Below are 23,697 nucleotides of genomic sequence, written 5' to 3' on the forward strand. Positions count from 1 at the left end.
TAAATGAAATGTATGCCAAATTTTTAAAAATATACGAGGAAGGCACACAAACATTCATACCAAAACAGAGAGGCAGGGCCAGAAAATAGAATTGGTTCGACAGAAATTGCGAGAGGGCCAGAGACCAAAAGACACAAAAATGGAATCAGTATAGGAAGAGGCCAAACCCCCAAACATACCAGCGATACAAAGATGCGAGAAACAACTATACGGCAGTAAGGAGAGAGGCAGAAAGAAATTTTAAAAAGGGATAGCGGATAAATGTAAAACAAAGCCGGGCCTATTCTACAAATTTATAAACAACAAATTGCAGGTAAAGGATAATATCCAGAGGTTGAAAATGGGAAACAGATTCACGGAAAATGAAAAGGAAATGTGTGAAACATTAAATGAAAAGTTCCAAAGTGTGTTTGTACAAAATGAGATCTTCAGAGAACCAGACACGATAAGAATTCCAGAGAACAACATAAAGCGGATAGAGGTGTCTAGAGATGAAGTGGAAAATATGCTAAAGGAGCTCAGTAAGAACAAAGCAGCTGGCCCAGATGGAGTTTCACCATGGGTTCTGAGAGAATGTGCATCTGAGCTCAGCATTCCACTTCACCTGATCTTTCAGGCATCCCTGTGTACAGGAATCGTAGCAGACGTGTGGAAACAGGCTAACATAGTTCCAATCTACAAAAGTGGCAGCAGGGAAGACCCCCTCAATTATAGACCTGTATCATTGACAAGTGTAATAGTGAAAGTATTGGAAAAACTAATCAAAACTAAATGGGTAGAACACCTGGAGGGAAATGATATAATATCAGACAGACAGTATGGTTTTCGATCTGGAAGATCCTGTGTATCGAATTTACTCAGTTTCTATGATCGAGCCACAGAGATATTACAGGAAAGAGATGGTTGGGTTGACTGCATCTATCTGGACCTAAAAAAGGCTTTCGACAGAGTTCCACATAAGAGGTTGTTCTGGAAACTGGAAAATATTGGAGGGGTGACAGGTAAGCTTCTAACATGGATGAAAAATTTTCTGACTGATAGAAAAATGAGGGCAGTAATCAGAGGCAATGTATCGGAATGGAGAAATGTCACAAGTGGAGTACCACAGGGTTCAGTTCTTGCACCAGTGATGTTTATTGTCTACATAAATGATCTACCAGTTGGTATACAGAATTATATGAACATGTTTGCTGATGATGCTAAGATAATAGGAAGGATAAGAAATTTAGATGATTATCATGCCCTTCAAGAAGACCTGAACAAAATAAGTATATGGAGCACCACTTGGCAAATGGAATTTAATGTTAATAATTATCATGTTATGGAATGTGGAATAGGAGAACATAGACCCCACATAACCTATATATTATGTGAGAAATCTTTAAAGAATTCTGATAAAGAAAGAGATCTAGGGGTGGTTCTAGATAGAAAACTATCACCTGAGGACCACACAAAGAATATTGTGCAAGGAGCCTATGCTATGCTTTCTAACTTCAGAATTGCATTTAAATACATGGATGGTGATATACTAAAGAAATTGTTCATGACTTTTGTTAGGCCAAAGCTAGAATATGCAGCTGTTGTGTGGTGCCCATATCTTAAGAAGCACATCAACGAACTGGAAAAGGTGCAAAGACATACTACTAAGTGGCTCCCAGAACTGAAGGGCAAGAGCTACGAGGAGAGGTTAGAAGCATTAAATATGCCAAAACTAGAAGACAGAAAAAAAGAGGTGATATGATCACTACGTATAAAATAGTAACAGGAATTGATAAAATTGACAGGGAAGACTTCCTGAGACCTGGAACTTCAAGAACAAGAGGTCATAGATTTAAACTAGCTAAACACAGATGCCGAAGAAATATAAGAAAATTCACCTTCGCAAATAGAGTGGTAGACGGTTGGAACAAGTTGAGTGAGAAGGTGGTGGAGGCCAAGACCGTCAGTAGTTTCAAAGCGTTATGACAGAGTGCTGAGAAGACGGGACACCACGAGCGTAGCTCTCATCCTGTAACTACTGTACACTTAGGTAATTACACGCGATTAGCGGGTTCATTCCCCGGGGGCTTTGTGTCACCTGCTTCCTCTTCTGGTTCTCCGGACATCAGTGCCCTTATGCCTACCGAAGCCCTGCCTCGATGTGTTCACGGATGCCTCCTTTCTCGGCTGGGGTTCTCTGAACAGTGCTCACCGGACCAGCCAGGTGCAGTGGGGCTCCATTCTTCCGTCGGGCTCACAGTATGGTGTGGGAATTTACGGTAATGTGGCTTGCACTGCATTTGAGCACCCGGAGGTGGACCTCTCGCGTCGGCCTGGTCGAGTCGTTGCCTTTCAGCTGAACTGGTTAAGGTGTGAGTTACCTGTACCTCTTTTTCCTGGTTCGGTTGTTGCACTAGGTTTTGGCTCGCTTGGAGACTTACCAGGGGAGAGTAATCCAGTTGGCCCCTTGGTGGCCAGCCCACCCTTGGTTGCAGGTGCTGGTTGCTTGTTGTCCAAACCTGAGGGTATTCCTTCAGCTCGGCCTCTTTCAGTGGATCTGTCCGATCCGGTATATCGCTGGTTCGATGTTCTCCTCTGCTTTTCGCGTCTGATCTTTTTGGCGCGGTCTTCTTTTTCTGGGGGGTGGAAGGGGGGGAGATATTTGATAAAATTTCTGATCTTTTTTTTTTCAATGCTTGTATGATGATCAGGTGGCTTCGTTGATGGTGTCCCACCTGCGAGTTTCGTCTCAGTGGTAGTACAGTGGGGCCTTGACTTTTGATTTTAACCCTTTACCCGCGCAATACATACATATACGATTTGACAAAATAATTTAACATAAGTTCTTTAAATTTGCACAAACACTTTTTTTTTTTTTTTTTTTTTGCATTATTAACTAGGCAAATGCTCCAACTTTGGATAAATGATCACAGCGTAACTTGAAAAACCAGAGAATTGAAATTAATTTTAAAATTGAATATTGAAAACTTCGGATTTTCAATTCATAATAAAAAATATGAACTATCACCAATTGTTTATTTAATGATGCTATTCTCTCAGAATAGAATATGATTTTAATTTTCATCAAATTAGAATATAGGTTTTCAGCATAATTTATTGTAAAAAAAATCGTCAATAAGGCATCAGAAATATGCGGCAAATTTAGACCCAAAAAAATTATAACTCCAAATGTATAAAGTTTATGAAAAATCCATTGTGAAGGGATTGTAGAATAGACAGCTGAGCACACAATGTCAAAATAGGGAGAATCGGTCAAAAACTGGAATTTTAGAAGTGACTCAAAGTTGAAACTCTAGTTTCAGGAATAATTGAAGTTGAAGTTGTCAGTTGTCAACAATGAATAAAGGTATTTTTAATTCGTTAATTTAATTGTATGTTTAAATAAACATTGTTTGGCATTTTTACTCTAATATGTGAAAGTTGTGGGTCAATATGTGTTGAAATGTAAACAAGAAAAAATAACCCCAAAAACAAAATATAGGGATAATTATAATGATTTAGGGGATATATTTAGGGTATACCTTATATAAGTGGAAAAAGCCCTAATATGGTCCCTAATCATCAAAATAACCTAAAGAGACAAAGAAAATAGTTTGAAATCAGAGAAAAAATCGGGCAAAAAAAATTTAAGTCCTAACACACGCACAGAAATTACAATAGCGTGATGCATCAAATGAACAAATCCACAATTGTTAGAAATCCACGGCCCTTGTGGATTTCTTCATTTAAAGTCCCAAGTTTTGGGAGTTGACTTATTTATTTGTTGACCAATTTCATTCCATCTTCACATAGTTTGAGAAATATGTGCATTCTCCAGGATGTAAAGGCTACAACAAAATCAGATAATAAACAAAGGAGAAAAAACAAAACTAAAATCTTAAAAAAAAAAAATTCCCCTAAAAAAAATATTTTTGGGACATTGATGAAAGTAACATATTTTAACATCAGACAATGTATTTATATGATATTCAGTGGCACCTCGACTTATGATTGCCCCAACTTACGATAATTTTGAGTTAAAATGTAAATTTGATCGAAAAATGCAACTCTACTTAAGATTGTGTCGTCGACTAACAATATTTGTTGGTACGCATTTGGGTCGACTCAGAGCGTGGTTCCAGGTCACGTGGGTGGACCTGCCTCAGTTTACTAGAGCTGCCTGCATAGTGACGATCACGCCTATAAGAAATTCCGTTTTTGTGGTGATTTTTTGCTTTTTGAACATAAAACTAATTATTATATATCACGCCATGGTAAGGCGTGATATATTCCCAAGAAAGGCAGTGGTAAGGTTCAACATATGAACACCCATGTAAGGATGACCATAGAGCAAAAACAAAGAGATCATTCGTAAATGTGAAGATGGTGTGCGGGTTGTTGAACTAGCTAGGCAGTACAACAAATCTCAGTCAACGATATCCACCATACTTGATAAGAAAAAGGACATATGAGTGCTAAAGTGGCAAAAGGCGTATCAATAATCACTAAACATAGAACACAAACACTTGATGTTGAACAGTTATTATTAATTTAGATACACAACAAGGAGTTAGTAGGTGATAGCGTTTCAGAGGCCATCATTTGTGAAAAGGAAAGAAAATTGCATGAAGATCTTATAAAGAAAACCCCTGGAATGAGTGATAAACCCCTGGAATGAGTGATGCAGAAGCGAAAGAGTTTAAGACAAGCAGGAGATGGTTTGAGAAATTTAGAAAAAGAAGTGGCATTCATAGTGACATGAGGCATGGGGAGGGTGCCAGCTCAGACACACCAGTGGCTGAAAGATTTATTGGCGAATTTGAAGATTTTGTGCAGTGAGGCATACCTACCACAAGTGTTTGTGACGAGACAGGGCTATTCTGGAAAAGATTGCCAAAGAAAACATACATTACCAAGGAGAAGTCATTGCCTTGACACAAGCCTATGAAAAATCGATATACTCTTGTGCTGTGTGGTAATGTGAGTGGTGATTTGAAAATTAAACCCTTGCTTGTGTATCATTCTGAAAATCCAAGGGTTTTCAAAAAAATATAATGTGCAGAAAAACAAAATGTGTGTGATGTGGAGGGCATGGGTGACTAGGCAATTTTTTACCGAGTGGGTGAATGAGGTGGTGTGCCCTGCCATCAAAAAATATCTGCAGGAGAACAGTTTCCCTTGCTTCTCCTCGATAATGCTCCTGCCCATCCTCCAGGCTTGGAGGATTCATTGATGGAGGAATTTAGTTTTGTTACAGTAAAGTGCCTTCCTCCCAACACCACTCCACTACTTCAGCCTGTGGACCAGAAAATCATTGCCAATTTTAAGAAACTTTATGAAAGGGCACTTTTTCGGAGATGTGTCGAAGTGATGGATGCCCTACAACTCGCCCTCAAAAAATTCTGGAAAACCCATTTTAACATTTGTAGGGCTTTAAAACTCGTAGACAAAGCCTGGCAAAAAGTGACTGTAAGAATTGTGATCTCTGGCTGGAGAAAAACAATACTGCAGCTTGATTTGGGCGAGTCATTTCAGCAAAAGTTTGCAGTTCTTCCCATGCTGCACACATTTTCTTAATGTTTGAGGAAAGGACAATCTGTACTGCCTCTATGGTCATCCTCACATGTGTTTTCATATGTTGAACCTTACCACTGAATTTCTTGGGACCCATAGTATGATATATAATAATTACTTTTATGTTCAAAAAACAAAAAATCACGAAATTAATGGAATTTCTTATAAACGTGATTGTCGCTAAGCGGGCGGCTCTGGTAAACTGAGGCAGGTCGGCCCGTGCCACCAGGAACCGTGCGCTCGGTCGACCCGAATGTGTATCAACGAAAATCTTTAGTTGACGACACGATCGTAAGTCGAGTCGCATTTTCAAACCAAATTTACATCGTAACGCAAAAAAATTGTTAGTCAAGGTGTCACTGTATGAAGTTTCCTGGCGATCCTTTCGACACTATTTCTCTTCATAGGTCTTGGATTTCTGATCGGGCTGTTTTATCCTTTCTCTCTTAGTTGTTTTAGGACCATCATCTTATGCCAAATACTGTCGTCTCGTATCGTGCTGTGCTCGTGGAGCCCCTTCAGCTTGCTTCAGGGTGGATGTCACTTCTGCTACAAGGCTTTCTAGGGTATTGTTTCACTTCCGGCCTGCTCATGTGCCACCTGAGCTGTCCTGGTCGTTTGGCCGGGTGCTCTTTTCTCTCTCCTCCTCTGTTTGGGTTTGTAATGGCCCCTTCAGTGCAGGACTTTTTTCCTAAGGCTCTTTTTCTTGTTGGCATTGGCCTCTGGGGGTTGGATCTGGGAGCTTCATGCTCTCCTCCGGCGCAGGGAGTTTTTGCTCTCTCGGTCCTGGTGGTCGTTTTGTTCGTTTGCAGCCGTCTCCTTCTTTTCTGTCGAAGAATGAGACTGCTGCTTTCTGGAGGGGTCCTTGGGTGGTTGATGCTTGGTTGGTTCGGCCGGGGGTGCATCATATTTTGTGTCCGGGTTGCAGCTCTTCACTATTACTTGCGCCCCGCGAGTCTCCCAGGTGGTCCGCAGGATTATTCAGTCCAACCAGCCCACGGTCCATCCCTGTGCCCCACGACACAGGGATGGACCGACACCAGCAGCCAAATCTTCGTTCGCAGATTTGGCTGCTGGTTTTGGTAATGTCTTGGGCTGACATTTGGGCAAGGGGGTTTTGGAGGTCGAACAGGGTCCTGGCTGCACGGTACCTTGTAAATGTTCCTGGCCCTTCTCGGGCGTGTGTAGCCTTGGGTCACAGGTTGCAGCCAGTTGTCTCAACTTCAAGTTTAGGAGTGAATGGCAGCCACCTCCCAGCTAAGTCCCCCTTTTCTTTTATCTTTGGTTAGGTAGCTCTGGGGAGCTGAAGGAGCTCTCCACAGAAAAGCAGCGTTGAATGTAATGAAACACAATTTTCTGGGTGAGGTTCCCCAGCATCCCTCTCTTCCTCCCTCCTATCTGTGGTTTTTTGCTTTTTTTAATTTCCAGCCTCTGAACTGGGGTTCGGTAGCCAGTGATGGAGGTCTGGGCTCTCCTTTCCCTCTCCCGGAGAGGGGGGGGGGGGCAGCGCAGACAGTGGGGATGTTTGTCTTGTTTTTTTATCTTGGAGTTGTCTGCTTATTTTTTGATTGGGAGTTCTGCTTGCTCGTTCAGCTTTTGGTTTGCAATTTTTAACCCCTGTAGTTTGTTTTGGGATTCCTACCTTTCTGGGTGCCTGACCTGGTAGATGGCAGATGTAGACTGCTTCCAACTACATAGGGGTGTCTATAGGCCATTGCTCCTCATGCCTCTCTGATGTGGCCAGGTTCTGGCTTGTGATCTCCAGTAGGCATAGAACTCCAATTGACTGTTGCCACAGTCTAATATATACACATCAACCTGGTACTGTATATCTCCGGGAAGTTTCCGGGTCTCGCCCAGAAAATGCCGTTTCATTACATTCTACGCTGGATTTTAAGTGCTTGATATTTCTCTATTGAGAGGTTAAGTGTATTATTCAATAATGGACTGTATTAACATATTATTCATTAATCAATTAATTAAATAGTGAAATTTATGAACATGCAGTTCATTAATTTCTATTGTTGGATGACATTAAAAACTGTTTTTTTTTTTTACTTATACAGATACTAGGTTAAGTCATTGACTTTTTAAAAAAAAATAATTATTAATTTAAGTGTGGGTAAAATGCCTGGATAAGATTCCATATTCTATGTGAGGTTACCCCCCATGAAAGATGGGGGAGTTCTCTTTGGTAAAAGTGCATCAGTGTTTGTGATTGTTAGGTTATGGGTTGAAAGTTGTATTAGAATTGAACTGGAAGGCATTTGTTTGTTAGTAAAGCTGTTATGTTTCATACTTGTTCCATCTACATTAAACATTTACAGTATAAACATTCACATGTTTGTACTGTAAAGTTAATAGCAGAAGAAAAGGACATGTAAAATTACCTTGGTATATATTGTTTTTCTATTGCAGGGTTTTGCTGGCGTTCTTACCGATGTAGAGTTTAGCATGATAACGGGCAAAAAAATCAACGATGCACGACCAAAGAAACGGTGCTTTAACTGTTCGGGTGATCACAATTTGTCCGACTGCCCACACCCGCAGGATGCAGCAACAATTGCTACTAATAGGAAAAAGCATATAAACACTCGAGGACCTAATGTGTATGATATTAATTTAGTTATCTTGTTACACTGTAATTTCTAAAATAATGTACATATTTCATTCAGTACAACCTCACTTCAACAAATTATGAGAACCTGGCCCACTTCCATTGCAGCCAGAGATTATTGTAATGTAATTCTTTTTTTGGGAGGGCTCCTAAGATGGCTCCTTATGCTACCTGGAGAGATCCAAGTAGCCCAAGGAGCTATCCAACTTCTTGTGCTAACCTCAATTCAACATCATACCATTTACGTGTGAGGCATTGTAAGCCTATCAGGGGACCAGAGGCCAAAACCTGGCCCCTCTAGAGATGCACATGGAGTATTACTATATCACCCTAACCAAGAAAATGCCACCAGAAAGGTGGGTGAACCAAAACAATCAGCAAGGTTAACTAAGCATAAAATTGAGACAAGACCCTGAACCGAGCAAATCCCCCAGTCAAGATGCAGTTCACTTGTTAATCCCACATAAACATCCTCCTCCTCCTCCCCTAGCATTGATCATCAGTCATTGTGCTTGATGCGATACATCAGAATGTCACAGTTGCGCTCCTTATTCCTATCAGTGTTCAAGTCCTGGTTTTTCAGATAAATGTTGGCATCCTAGACACAGTTCTTTGTCTGGTGGGGTTTATTTGCTTGAATAATTGTTTTATATTTTAGTGTTTGCTTCACGTTCATGTATATTTATGCCTCGTTTTCAGTGTGGACTCTGACTAACTTCATCTTGGGTTGCTTGTGTGCCTAGAGTGACCATTTGTACATGTTTACTGGTATTGTCTCTGCCCAGTCGGGGATATCTTTCCTGGTGGGTTAAGGTGGCTATCACTGAGAGGCTGTCTTCCTGTGAAAGACCCTTAACAGTGCAAGGAACTTCAACTCCTCTGCAAGGCTTTGTGGATGGGGCAGTTTGGGATTTTGTACAAAGGTAGCAAGTAGCACAAGGTGCTTGCATGCTATTTTTGACTTGCTGCTCATGCACTTAACAGCTGCTTATGTCCTAGGTTGTTTTTGGTATTTGTAATATTCAGCGAGTGGCCCCTGTGCTTAGTGCCTACTGCATGGTCTTCCCTTCAGGACCATGCAAGCCCTATGCAGTTTTCAGGGGTTGATTATGAACTTGTGGCTAGTTCCTGAAGGGGTCCTTTGGTTATTGATACTGTACAATACAGTGGTGCCTCAACTAGTGAATTTAATCCGTTCCATCACCGAGCTCGTCATGTGAAACGCTCGTCTTGCGAAGCAACAACAACACTGTCGTCGGAGGCATCCGAGAACCAGTGAGAATGCTAGGAAGCACCATGTGGTTTGCTCGTTAATCGAGCGAAAGCTCATCAATCGAGACAAATTTTCTGCGAGTGGCTCACTCGTTACTCGAAATGCTCGTAACTGGAGTCGCTCGCTACTCGAGATTCCACTGTACTTAGTTGGTCCAGCCATGGGTGCATCATTTGTTGTCCAGTTCTGAACATCTGCCTTTACTTCTGCACCACTAGTGGTGCATATGGGACGTTCTGTGAATCTGTCATCTCTGGTCCCTTATTCCAAGACCCATTTGTTTTAGCTTGTCTGCATTGTCATCAGGTTTAACCATCCTGTGGTCTACTCTCAGGCCCGAGATGTTCGCAAGTTTGTGGCTGTCCATGGTGTTTTAAAGTGTATGTCCTGTGCAGATGTTCAGGCATAGGGGTTTTGGCAGTTTAAAAAAAAAAGTGCTAACAGGTTGCTACTTGGTGATTCTTCCTGGTCCGTGTTGGGCTTATGTGGATTTAGGGTAGTTAACTCATTGCTAATTCCCCCCTTGCTGGGGATGATTACTTTCTGTCGCTCTCCAATGTGTCCTGCTGAGTGAGCCTTTTGTTCGTTCTCCAGGATGACAAAGCACAAGGTGCCACTTTTAGAAGCCCTCCCAGAAAGTCCTCCCTCCCTCCCTCGCCTGTTTACGGGCTTTGGTGAGTAAGTCTGACCTACAAAGTGTGCATTACTGCCATAAATTCCTAAAATTGAGGTTACACTGTAGTTTAAAAAAAAATTAAATGTAAATTAGGAAAGCTGGTGAGAGATTATTAAAATATAAAGTGTATATTTGTCACGTTTGTAATATCAAAGAATCGTTTATTTCAGTCATTTGATTAATGAATAAATAATTTTTTTGTTAATTGAAAAGTTAGAGAAATAAAGCTTTCCTGGTGAGACCTGCAGCTCCCCAAAGCTATGTCACTGAGATGTCTTCCCCACTATTGGGTCACACCAGCTGCAGGCATCCTGTTTGGCCTGCCAAACACCGGAGCCATAACCTGGACCTCCTCACAGAGGCGCAGGGCACCCAGGACTATTGTTGTCGCCCCCCACCGGGAAAAGCAACCAGAAAGTTAGTGGAGCTTTACAGACATCTGCAAGGTTCATAAAAAATAAAACACCAAAATGGCCAAATGACTTTGCAACATGACTGCAAGACTATTCAGGAGAAACACGTTTATTACTAACAAACATCAACCGATTTGTACCAGTATCCACCACCAGAAAGTCTGGAGCGCCGACTAATGCTTACTCCACCTCACAGCTCTGTTGCAGATGTAGATATATACTGTAGTTGAGCTCCCTGGGTCATCAAAAGTTGCAACAAATGTCTCTTTCTGTGGGGGTGGGAGCTGTTGGACTGATACATGCTATATTAGTCTGGGGCATCAGTCACATGGAGTTCTTACCTACTGGAAACAATGAGCCAGAACCTGGTTCCCTCAAAGAGGTGCAGGGAGCAATGGCCTATGAAAACTCCCCTCTTTTAGAGTATTTCAGTTTCTGCCAAAGACTGGGGAAGGCACCCAGAAAGGTAGGCAACCCAAAACAAACCCCCAACTGGTAGAACGTTGCAACCCCAAGACCAAACAGAGTCAAAGTACTCCCCCAGCCCCCCAAGAAAAACAATGCTTCAAGCAAATCGTCATCAAACTGACACACCTCTCACCCGAGCCGGCTGCTCGCCCTCCAGTTCGTCGACTGATGCCTGCTGGGACTGACGTCTCCTCTGGCCACATTCTCCTGTCACAATTTTGCCCTTGTGGTTGTGCCTGCTGTGTGGGTGGTGCGGATGGCCAGGAAAAAGCTGTACTTCAGGCTGCATACGCTTAGGGTTATCTTCCCTATGTGCTCTGTAACTACTGTACAGTACTTCCCTTGGATCTCGGGGTTCTCTTCCCTGGGGCTTTCAGGTTCTCATCCCGTAGGGGGTTGCTGTCGCTTGACATTGATCTCGCCTTTGGGGTCAGTGGGGGTCTTGGTGCTTTCGTTTGGCCCTGGGTAGTGTGTGCTTGTTCTTAGGTCGGGGCACGCGGTGCTTGCGCAGCTCGCATAACTAGTGGCGGCCATGTCTCTCTCTGATGCCCTGTTGTGTGCTTTCGTTTTTTTTTTTGTGTGTGTTTTTTTTGTGATCTTTTCTGCCTGGTAGAAGTCTGCCTAGCTTCCAATTAGGTTCGCTTAAGTGGCGTTTGGTGATCCTTCTCTATGCCCCCGAGGTTGCGCCCTTCAAAGGGGGTCAATTTGCCTGGTAATTGATGGGGATTAACTGGCTTTGCAGCACCAGTTCCTGGGCTTCCCATGGAGAGACATCTCCCCGTGGGTCCTGGTAAACCCTTTGGGGGCTCTGCATTACTATGGATATGTCTTAACCCCTAAGACCGCGAATATGGGGGGGCATAGTAGCGAAAAATATTCGAATTATCTAAAAATAACTTAAAAGTGTTTAACAAGTCTCCAACTTATTGGCTTCAGTGTCATGAAACTTTCATCAAAATATTTTCAGAAATTGATTTTAGACAAATTTTTTAAAAATAAGAACGTTTTATTGATAAGGAGAAGAGCTCCTAGTAACTGGAACTGAAGGATTATGCAGTAATAAAGAGGTGCAAGCACCTGTCCAACACTCAAAGAAGAATAGTAGTAAGAAGTGTCCACAAAGTGGATATGCAGTTGGTGCCTTTATAGCATTGCCGAGTAATACATAATAACACAAATAATAATGAATAACTATGTTAATATGATCTATTTTATTATATATCATATAAATACATTGTCCAATGTTAATATATGTTGCTTTCATCAATGTCCGGCCCTTCAAGATTCTGAAGGGAATTGATAGGGTAGATAAAGACAGTCTATTTAACACAAGGGGAACACGTACAAGGGGGACACAGGTGGAAACTGAGTGCCCAAATGAGCCACAGAGATATTAGAAAGAACTTTTTTAGTGTCAGAGTGGTGGACAATTGGAATGCATTAGGAAGAGATGTGGTGGAGGCTGACTCCATACACAGTTTCAAGTGTAGATATGATAGAGCCCGATAGGCTCAGGAATCTGTACACCTGTTGATTGACGGTTGAGAGGCGGGACCAAAGAGCCAGAGCTCAACCCCCGCAAACACAACTAGGCGAGTACACCTCGCGCCTCTGGCAGCAAGATCAGCTGACGGCTCTAGCTGTCAGAACGTCGTGATTTCCCACGCCTCTAGCAAGGCGATCAGCTGGACGTTTCAGAGTACGTTGGTGGCTCCTTACACACCAACTACCCTTCCAGGATCACTAACATCACCACGTTAATGCTCACCCACATCAAATCATGCCTAAATGAGTTTTTGGCTCCTAGCCTAACGTCCTGTCACGTAGACAATAAAATGAGAAGAAATGTTCACAACATAAAATACTCTAACTTGCCTAGCTCAAAAAGGGGTAAGGGAGGGACAATTATCTACCTTATTTCACTCCAACCACGAAGCTGACTCGTCCTCTGTTGAGAGATGTTGAGGTTCCTGGTTCTGGCTTCTGGTCTCCTGATGAACAGTTCTGACACACACAGGTTCCTCCATCGCCTTCATGGTAATGCGTCCTCGCCGTGCTCACATCCAACAGGTACTGCCTTTCTCCTACTCTCTGGGGTACTGGAGACAGGTACCTCCATCGTCGTCCTCCACACTCACTGGCACTGTCGACTCTTCACAGTCCAGCGCAGCTTCCCCTCGCCTTAACTGCCAGTAGATTTGGGCCCGGCCCTAGCTTCTCGCTTGATGTGTAAGACGTGGTCCTCTAGTGGGCGTCCCAGACGTCACCAGCCCAACGTTCCTTCTGCTGCAGACTCTTGATACGGCTCTTGGCTCTTCAATCCGGTCCGTCCTTGCCTCCGGGCACTCCACGGAAGTTGGATGGCCTCCCAGACTGTCTGCAGAATCGAAGCGGAGCTTAAATCTACTGGTAAGGGCTCTCTAGGTCCGGAGCTTGCTCGAGCGCGTCTTCCCTCTCTGACGGCTCGTGACGTACTGTCTTCCTGCCCAGGCGCCAGCTGCCTCGTGCCCCTCCGCCTCATGACGTCACACCGCCCGAGGGCTCTCGTCATTAGTCACTTCCGGCACGTGACCTCACCTGGCCAATCAGGTGCCGGTAAGCGTCAGGACGTCTTGGCGGGAAACAGGATGGCTCGTCACCGTCCTGTGCTTCAAAAGGCGTAAGCCCCTTGCATTTTCAAACTTAGCTGGCCACTTTTCAGCCAGCAGCATCACGCTTCACACTTTCCCATACATGAAAATGTTCCCTGAACATTAGAGAATACCTAGGCTACGGAGGTATGACTCTTCTGGTATGACTATGACTGACGTAGGAAGAAATACAGGGGTGGACATCGTCACACCATGGCCCCGAGCCATTAAGTGGCTCCCAGAACCGAAGGACAAGAGCTACAAAGAGATGTTAGAGGCATTAAACATGCCTAAACTAGAAGATAAAAGAAAGAGGCAATATGATCACTACGTACAAGATTGTAACTGGAATCAATCAAATTGATAGAGATGACTTCCTGAGACCTGGAACTTCGAGAAAAAGAGGTCATAGATTTAAAGTAACCAAACAAAGATGCCGAAGAAATATAAAAAAAATCACTTAGTAAACAGAGTGGTAGATGGTTGGAACTAGTTAGGTGAGCAGGTGGTAGAGGCCAAAACTGTCGGTACTTTCAAAGCGACCACCAGACATTGTTGCACTAACGGAGACAAAACTTGAAGATATTTTAAATGGGGTCATATTCCCAAGAAGTTACTCGGTCTGGAGATGGGACAGAAAAATTTGGAAAGGCAGTGGCGTTGCTGTGCTGGTGAAAGAACACCTAAAGGTAAACGAAATAATAATTGCCAATCCACGAGAACTTGACATAATAACACTAGAGATATGCAATTAGGATGATAAACTAACGATCATAAATGCATATAGTCCACCGCCAAGCAACACAAGGACAAAGGAGGAGCTAGATAATAAACAAGAGGATCTTACAATAATAATGAGATAAATTCTAGTCAGAGCTGATAAAGATAGATCACGACTTGGTAATCGGCGACTTCAACTTAAAATCCATAGACTGGGAGGCATATGAAGCAAGAACAGAGGATTTTTGGACTTGTGGATTCGTAAACCTCATCCTGGAAACATTCATATTTCAACATGTTAAACAAGCTACGAGGATGAGGGACAGGGATGTTCCCTCCATGCTGGATTTGATATTTACCAGGAAAGAGGAAGAGATATTTGACATTCAATACCTCCCTCCTTTACATAAAAGTGACCATGTCTTATTGGGAATAAAGTATGCTATGCGTTATAATTTGGAAGAAAATGAGGTTAATTACAGGAGAGGTCATTATGAGGAACTCGGACATTTCTTTAAGGAAATTGACTGGAAAGACTTGCTGTTAGGACATGAAGTAAATGAGATGTATGTCAAGTTTTGTGAAATATATGATAGGCACAAAAAAATTTATTCCAAAGCAGAGATGCAGAACTAGGAAACAGGATTGGTTCAACAGAAATTGCGAGAGAGCCAGAGCCCAAAAGATACAAAAATGGAATCAATATAGAAAAAGGCCAAACCCTCAAACATACCAGCGATACAAAGATGCGAGAAACTACACGGCAGTGAGGAGAGAGGCAGAAAGAAATTTTGAAAAAGGGATTGCGGACAAATGTAAAATAGAACCAGGTCTATTCTATAAATTCATAAACAACAAATTGCAGGTAAAGAATAATATTCAGAGGATGAAAATGGGAAATAGATTCACAGAAATGAAAAGGAAATGTGTGAAACATTAAACAAAAAGTTCCAAAGTGTGTTCATACAAAATGAAATCTTCAGGGAACCAGACACAATAAGAATTCCAGAGAACAGCATAGAGCACATAGAGGTGTCTAGAGATGAAATGGAGAAAATGCTAAAGGAACCAAGTAAGAGCAAAGCAGTTGGTCCAGATGGAGTTTCACCATGGGTTCTGAGAGAATGTGCACCTGAGCTCAGCATTCCATTTCACCTGATTTTTCAGGCATCCCTGTGTAAAGGAGTTGTAGCTGATGTGTGGAAAAAGGCTAACATCATCCCAATTCACAAAAGTGGCAGCAGGGAAGACCCCCTCAATTATAGACCTGTATCATTGACAAGTGTAATAGTTAAAATGTTGGAAAAAATAATTAAAATTAAACAGGTAGAACACCTGCAGAAAAACGATATAATATCAGACAGACAGTTTGGTTTTCGATCTGTAAGATCCTGTGTAATGAATTTACTCAGTTTCTATGATCGAGCCACTAGAGATTTTACAGGAAAGAGATGATTGGGTTGACTGCATCTATCTGGACCTAAAAAAAGGCTTTTGACAGAGTTCCACATAAGAGGTTGTTCTGGAAACTGGAAAATATTGGAGGGGTGACAGGTAAGCTTCTAACATGGATGAAAAATTTCCTGACTGATAGAAAAATGAGGGCAATGAGGTACCAATGAGGGCAATCAGAGGCAATGTATCGGACATGAGAAATGTCACAAGTGGAGTACCACAGGGTTCAGTTCTTGCACCGGTAATGTTCATTGTCTACATAAACGATCTACCAGATGGAATACAGAATTATATGAACATATTTGCTGATGATGCTGTTACGGCCCTAATAGGATGCAACCGGGTTCTTTTCTGATGGTATTAGTTTTGGGTATCCGGCCCCAAGTTAGTAGAGGCTTTCAAGGGGTGAGCTCCGTAATGCAAGTAAAATAAACAGGGGAGGTACATTAAAATACACAAGTTCATCTCTTTTCTCTATATATATTTTTTTCCTACCACCATATATAAATTAAAAGTCACAAATGGGAACTATTACTACACAATATATATATCTTCGTCTCCCTCTGAAGATGCTGAACACTTGGCGACGCTCACTCTGTGTAGTCTTGCCTGGTTTCCTATTCTGTGGCCCAGAACCCTGGCCACAGGCCAGCCGAATCACAATCCCACTGGGTGCCCCGTCATGAAGGCCCACAACCACAGTCCAGCCTATAGCTGGCAGGTACCAATCAGCCTCGCTGTTAGGCAACTTCACGACGAATAGTAGGTTTGCGAGCCCTAGGCAGGAGCCTCGTGTAACTCGCTGATTACTCTCCTCGGTTGGCACCGCAGTAGGTTGTCTCTTCCACCAGCCAGCCATGGGTACGGCGCATCCCGTCACTGCTACTCCTCAGGAAGACAATTGAACACTCAGCAGTGTTCGTCGGATGGCGGCTCACAGCTTCTACAAAGCAGACTGGTGAAGAGACCTTGGCTGCCCTGGGTAGACTGATTCATCGTACATCACAGCCGTCCTAGGTTGACTCTGTGAAAGCAGACACATCATCAGTACTGGGACACTACATGGGAGCCACTAGGAAACATCACTTACTGGCTTAGACACAAACGTCCACCTTTTTGCTCCATAGATGGCATTCACTGTCTAAGCGCCACCTCACCAGAGGTCAGCAGCGGCTACTTCATGAGCTGACTAGGACAGGAATCCAGCACCTATTGCCGGCATATCCCGTCATCACTAGATGGCGTTGTCCATGTTGTGGGGGTTTTGGGAGCGGACTCACAGATGGCGTTGTCGTCACTGCTCCGTGCTCCGACGATGGACTCGGGTTCGTAACAGATGCTTAGATAATAGGGAAAATAAGACATCTAGAAGATTGTCATGCCCTTCAAGAAGACCTGGACAAAATAAGTATATGGAGCACCACTTGGCAAATGGAATTTAATGTGAATAAATGCCATGTTATGGAATGTGGAATAGGAGATCATAGACCCCACACAACCTATAAATTATGTGAGAAATCTTTAAAGAATTCTGACAAAGAAAGGGATCTAGGGATGGTTCTAGATAGAAAACTGTCACCCGAGAACCACATTAAGAACATTGTGTGAGGAACCTATGATACACTTTTTAACTTCAGAATTGCTTTTAAATACATGGATGGCGAAATACTAAAGAAATTGATCACGACTTTTGTTAGGCCAAAGCTGGAATATGCAGCGGTTGTGTGGTGCCCATATCTCAAGAAGCACATCAACAAACTGGAAAAGGTGCAAAGACATGCTACTAAGTGGCTCCCAGAACTGAAGGGCAAGAGCTACGAGGAGAGGTTAGAGGCATTAAATATGCCAAAACTAGAAGACAGAAGAAAAAGAGGTGATATGATCACTACGTACAAAATAGTAACGGGAATTGATAAAATCGATAGGGAAGATTTCCTGAGACCTGGAACTTCAAGAACAAGAGGTCATAGATTTAAACTAGCTATACACAGATGCTGAAGAAATATAAGAAAATTCACTTTCGCAAACCGAGTGATATTCGGTTGGAACAAGTTAGGTGAGAAGGTGGTGGAGGCCAAGACCATCAGTAGTTTCAAAGCGTTATATGACAAAGAGTGTTGGGAAGACGGGACACCACGAGCGTAGCTCTCGTATACCTGATCAACCAGGCTGTGACTCATACGTCAGGCTGGGAGCAGTCGCGTCTAACAGCCTGGTTGATCAGTCCAGCAACCAGGAGGCCTGGTCGATGACCGGGCCGCAGGGACACTAAGCCCCGGAAGCACCTCAAGGTAACCTCAAGGTAACCTCATCCTGTAACTACACTTAGGTAATTACAACCCCCCCCCCCCCAGCCAGCCAGCAGCCCATAACAGCTGTCTAACTCCCAGGTATAGTGGTACCTCGGAATGCGAGTGTCCCTGTATGCGAGTTTTTCGGAATACGAGCAGGATTTCCTCGAAAAATACGTCTCGGAACGCCAGGGTTACCTCGGGACACGAGTTTGTTGATACGCGTAGAGGCTGACCCAGCGAGTGGTGGTTTGGCGATCGTCACCCCTCCACCCCTCAGTTTACCATTGTCTCGCGCCCAGTGACTACCCCACATCAATTCTTCTCGCGGATTTTCAGTGTTTTGTTGGATTTTTGGTGATTTGACTATACAATTTGTTATTATATATCTCACCATGGGTCCCAAGAAAGCCAGTGGTAAGGATAAAGGCCAGAACGCCCATGTGAGGATGACAATAGAGGAGAAACAAGCGATCATTCGGAAGCATGAGAATGGTACACGTGTTGTTGAACTTTGTAGGCAGTACAACAAAGACGCATCAACAATATGCACTATACTTAAGAAGAAAAATTAGATTATGAGTGCTAAAGTGGCAAAAGGAGTCAGAACAATAATGAAACAAAGACCACAAATACTTGAAGAAGTGGAAAAGTTGTTATTAATTTGGATACACGACAAGGAATTAAGGGGTGACAGTGTTTCGGAGGCCATTATTTGTGAGAAAGCCAGGGTTTGGACAGATTTGTGGTGAAGAAATCGAGCAGTGAGCCTCAACCAGGACCTAGTGGCACTCAGATAAAATGTCCCAGGGAGAGCACACCAGAAAGGTCTTCACTGCCTGATGTGATAATGGAAGGGGACTCCGCTTCCAAACAGTAACTCCTCTCCTCCTCCCCCCTCCTCACCATCTTCCATACGCCTACAGCATTCAACAGCAAGGTAAGTAATAACTTGAACATAGTTTTGTAGGTTTATTTAAATGAATTAGGTATAAAAATTTAGTTTGATGTGGGGTTTTTGGGGTAGTCAGGAACGGATTAATTCATTTCCCTTTATTTCTTATGGGGAAATTAGCTTCGGAACACGAGGCGTCTCCAGGAACCAATTAAACTCTTAAACTGAGGTATGCCTGTACCAGGTTCCTAGGTAACAAGGGCATCAGAGTAAAAGGAACTCTGCCCAATTGTTTCTGCCATTGCCGGGGATTGATCCCCCGGTCCAGAGGACTACGTATACAGCATGCTGTCCACTCAGCCACCAGGCGCCCTGTGTTGAGGTTCTGACTCTAGTTTCTGGTAAGATAAACAGGATCCCTACAGTTGATAAAATCAAATAGTGGGGAGTCATAGAGGCTCCACTAAAAAGTGACATTTCATTACATTCAATGCTGGTTTTATATTTTTATTACAGGAGGTACCATGAAGACAGTGAAAATAAGTTTGGACACTTCCAGCCTGGAAAGATTAGTGAAGCTCTCCGACATGCTTTAGGACTGAAACACAATCAGTTGCCTCTATTTATTTATCGAATGCGGGTTTTAGGATATCCCCCTGGGTGGCTTTTAGATGCTGAGGTACATCAAGCAGACGTGAAAATGTATGATGCTTCTGGAGAAAGTAAGTACAAAGCTATATTTAATTTTCTATCCTTGGTTAGCTGCATCCCTGAAATAATGTATAACCCATGCACTTAAAAGTATGCTTCACATCCATTTTTCCTTTCCTACACCATAAATGTTCACATTATTATAACCCATTCCATCTCAGGCTTTACTATATTAACCTGAAGCTTCATTGTTATTATCTTCATAGAAAACATCTTTTCAAATTTTGCACAGCTTTTTTCTTACTGTAATCTATATATATTTTCTGGGAGGAGCCCCGTCGGCTCCCCAGAGCTTTACCAGGCTGATATGCTAACGTCAGACTTTGGCATCAGTCATGTGTATGGAGTTCTAGGGCCTACCGGGGACCACGGCCAGAACCTGCGCCCCCCTCAGAGAGGCAAGGGGAGCAATGGCCTATAGAAACCCCCGTGTGGTTGGAAGCATTCTATGTCTGCCATCGACTGGGTCAAGCATCCAGAAAGGTAAGCATTCCAAAACAAACCCCTATTCTGGTTAAAATTGCTACCAAAAGCCGAACTAGTGGATAGAACTCCCCAACAGAAAACAAGCAAACTAGTATGACGTCACACGTCACCGCGCCGCTGTCTGCGCAGCTCCCCCCTCCCCGGGAGGGGGAAGGGGAAGCCCCAGACCTCCCACGCCAGCTATCCACCCATCAGTTCTTCGGCTGATGCTATAGGCACCGGTTGTGTGCTCCGGCTCCAGTAGTTGTTTCAGCACTGTACCTAGAGTGTGGTGTCTGTCTTCTAGGTGGTGCGTGAGCCGGGTGAGAGTCTTCAGTACTCGGGCTGCATGCGCCTAGAGTTCTCTTCCCTAGGTGCCCTGTAAGTACTGCCCTTGGGGCTTGGGGCCACCTTCCACAAATTCCTTGGGTTCTGCCCCTGCTAGGCCGTTTACTGCTTGGTTTTCGGCCGCTCTTTGTGTGCTCGGGTGTTCTGTCTCCCTTGTTCGCCTTAGAGTAAGGGGCAGTTTTGCACTGGTGTGCAGCTTGTCTTTACCAATCATGGCGGCCGGCTCTGTTCCGCTTGGGTCATCCCCCCCTTTTTGTCCGTTGCTGTTTGCAGAGTCTGCGGTGGTGCAGTTTCTGCAGTCGGCTTTGTCGAGTTGCCGGCCTATGCCGGACTTGTTGGTTCTCTGGGAGGCTGTGGCTGTCTTGCCCAGAAGGGTTGTGCCAGGTCTCAGGGTTCCTTCAGTCGTCGTAAGCCAGTAGCGCCAGATTCCAGATTCGGGACTGGCCCCTCCTGCAGAGCCGTCGGTGCAGTGATCGCTCTGAGCGTCAGTTGGGCTGTCGTAGGGGTCATCGGCCTTTTCGCGGTTTCCCCGTTGACGGGGTAATTGGGGGGAGGCTTGCGCTGTTTGCTCTCGCCTGGTCCCACAACTTGTTGGCATTTCGGGTCGTTTCCATAGACCTGCGGTGGCGTTGTGGGTCATTCCTCCTACTTCCAGGGGGAGGGGGGGGATCAGGGCTGGCAGGGCAGGCCATTTCCCATGCACTGTTGGGTCATCCTGGAGTGAGTTTGCTTGGGCATGGCCGAAACGACAACATCGTTCAGGTGGGTTTCCAGCCTGTTTTCAGTTCTGAAATGGGACCGTGCGGATTTGCGATTCATACTTGACATGTTCTGTCTGAACCCCTGGGGTCTTTTGCCCCTCCTTTCGGGTGACCGATCTATCTCAGGTCCGGCTGCTTTTGGCGCCGGGTGCCTGGATGGTGTCTCCGGACCTCCGGGACGCATATTGGCACGTCCCGATTCATCCATGGTTCAGGGACTGGCTCAATTTTGACGTGGGGTGACTGGCTTACCGTCTTCATTACCTTCCATTCAGTCTGAATCTGGCACCTCATGTGACCCGGGTCATGGTGACCTGTTTGGATGTGCTAACCCTTTAGTTGCGCAAGACATCATATGATGAGCTGAGTGACTTGCAGTAACTTGCGCTCCACATCTTATGATGTTTTGGAGTACTACGCAAGATTTAAAAGACCTGCGGATACTCGGGGTTCACCACACCTTCATCAGGGCTCTTGTAAACAGACGCCATTTTTTTAAAAAATCGTGGGCCAAATTTCTGGGTGTGAGGGGCCTCAGTATTGAGTGAGCTACCAAGCCTGATGCACGCAGCATGAGCTCACAGCACTGCTGTTCGGCTTGTGACCACAGCATTGCCTAAAAATGCCATAATATACATGTTCTTGCTATTATTTAGCGATGATATTATTACAGAAGACCCCTGACTGTGATAAAACTGACCAGGGTTCTGATAATAGCAGGATTGTGGTGATATTTAGCACTGCTCCATGGAGGGAGGAGTACTGCTGTGGGAGGGAGGGTGGTGGCGTTGTCTTCTGACTGTGTGTGGCCACCTTTTATTGACTGCACTCACCATACCATCTTAGTGGTTCGCTATGGTGAACACAAATGTAGATACTTATATATAATGTGTGTATAGAGTGTAATAACAGCAATTGGAGTAGGTTGGGAGCCGCCATTTTGGTGAGGGAGGTGCGTCGTCTGCACGACTTATCATGTAGTTTACTGGTGACCACTATGGTCTTTGGGCACCATACCAGTTTACTTGTACAAGTATGGTGAATAAAACAGATAGATACTTGTATATAATGTGTGTGTATATAGCGTAATAACACCACAAACAGTATTGTTGGAGGAGAAATATTAGTGCGTCTGGCCTTGGGAGCGGCCGCCGCCAGCTGACTTGTGTGAGTAGCTACGTCTTTGTGCCTTTACTCGCCATACAAGCTTAAATGTACAGTTATGGTGAACAAAACATGTAGATACTTATATATAACATCTGTATATAAAAGCAAAAACAGTATGGTGGGAGGAGAATGGTGGCGAGTCAGGTGAGGTGAGGGAGGGAGTGGCAGCCAGTGGCAGGCTGCCACTGGCTGCCACTGCCACTCAGCATACCAACTTAGTGGTTCGTTATGGTGAACACGAATGTAGATACTTATATATAACGTCTGTATATAGTGAATAAAAGCAAAAACAGTATGGTGGGAAGAGAATGTGGGCGAGTGAGGTGTTGAGGGATTGAGGGTCACTCCTCGTTGCTTTCTGACTCATAATACCAACTTAGTGGTTCGTTATGGTGAACAAAACATGCAGATACTTATATATAACCTGTGTATATAGTGTAATTACCGACAAAGTATTTGTTCACTGTTTGATGAACATAATAATTGAATCAACAATATGCACACCATATTTTTGAGTACAGCGATGATTCACTCATTTTATTATATAAATATATTACACTGTACACCATTGAATATTATTACAGCAAAAAAACTACGAAAAATCAATCAGAGACATTGAAATAATTGGGTAATTATCTCTTTGTGGCCACTCCTGCCTGACAGCTGGGAGCAACAGCAACAAACGGCGTCTGGGATTCACGCCGAGTCAGGGCCTGTTTTTTGCCAGACTTCCCCACCCTATAGCGGGCAATATATGCCACTTACGATTTTGTTATTATTTTTCCCATGATCAGAGAACACAAATTAAATATATATATATTTTTGGTATGCGCCTGTGGGTGACAAATGCTAATTAGCCCTGAGCAACACGAGGGTTAAAATACAGTCTCTGATCATGGGAAACAAAAAAAAATTGTATGCGACATACTGTACTTTAGTCGTGATGGAGCTGGGAAGTTGAACAAATTATGGGCACTGAACAATGGAGCGCTAGAAGTCACTCGGCCCCGCCACCCCATGGGGTGGTAGTTGCCGCGAATATAATGTTTCATAATTATTTTTTTTTTTTTTTTTTTTTCTGTTATATGATTGAAAAGTGTGTAATTTGTGGAATTTATATAGTTCAATGTGTGGAACATCTCTATGCTCAAAATTATGGGGCTCATTGTGACATGTATATTATACAATACAATACAATACAATTTTATTTAGGTAAGGTACATACATACAATAAATATTTACAAGGATTGTTTG

The 23,697-nt window shown here is 43.6% G+C and overlaps 1 protein-coding gene across 3 annotated transcripts in view; it reads left to right on the top strand.

Annotated features, from left to right (window-relative positions):
• The window catches only part of LOC123757631 (zinc finger CCHC domain-containing protein 8), a 124,585-nt gene that overhangs the window by 68,956 nt on the left and 31,932 nt on the right, over positions 1-23,697 (top strand). For all 3 annotated transcript variants that reach the window (XM_069326942.1, XM_069326940.1, XM_069326941.1), the window contains 2 exons: positions 7,972-8,162; positions 19,508-19,713. In XM_069326942.1, the coding sequence (XP_069183043.1) occupies positions 7,972-8,162; positions 19,508-19,713 (397 nt within the window). The remainder of the gene's footprint in view (positions 1-7,971; positions 8,163-19,507; positions 19,714-23,697) is intronic.

This window comes from Procambarus clarkii, chromosome 19 (assembly GCF_040958095.1).
Source record: "Procambarus clarkii isolate CNS0578487 chromosome 19, FALCON_Pclarkii_2.0, whole genome shotgun sequence".
Lineage (NCBI taxonomy): Eukaryota > Metazoa > Arthropoda > Malacostraca > Decapoda > Cambaridae > Procambarus > Procambarus clarkii.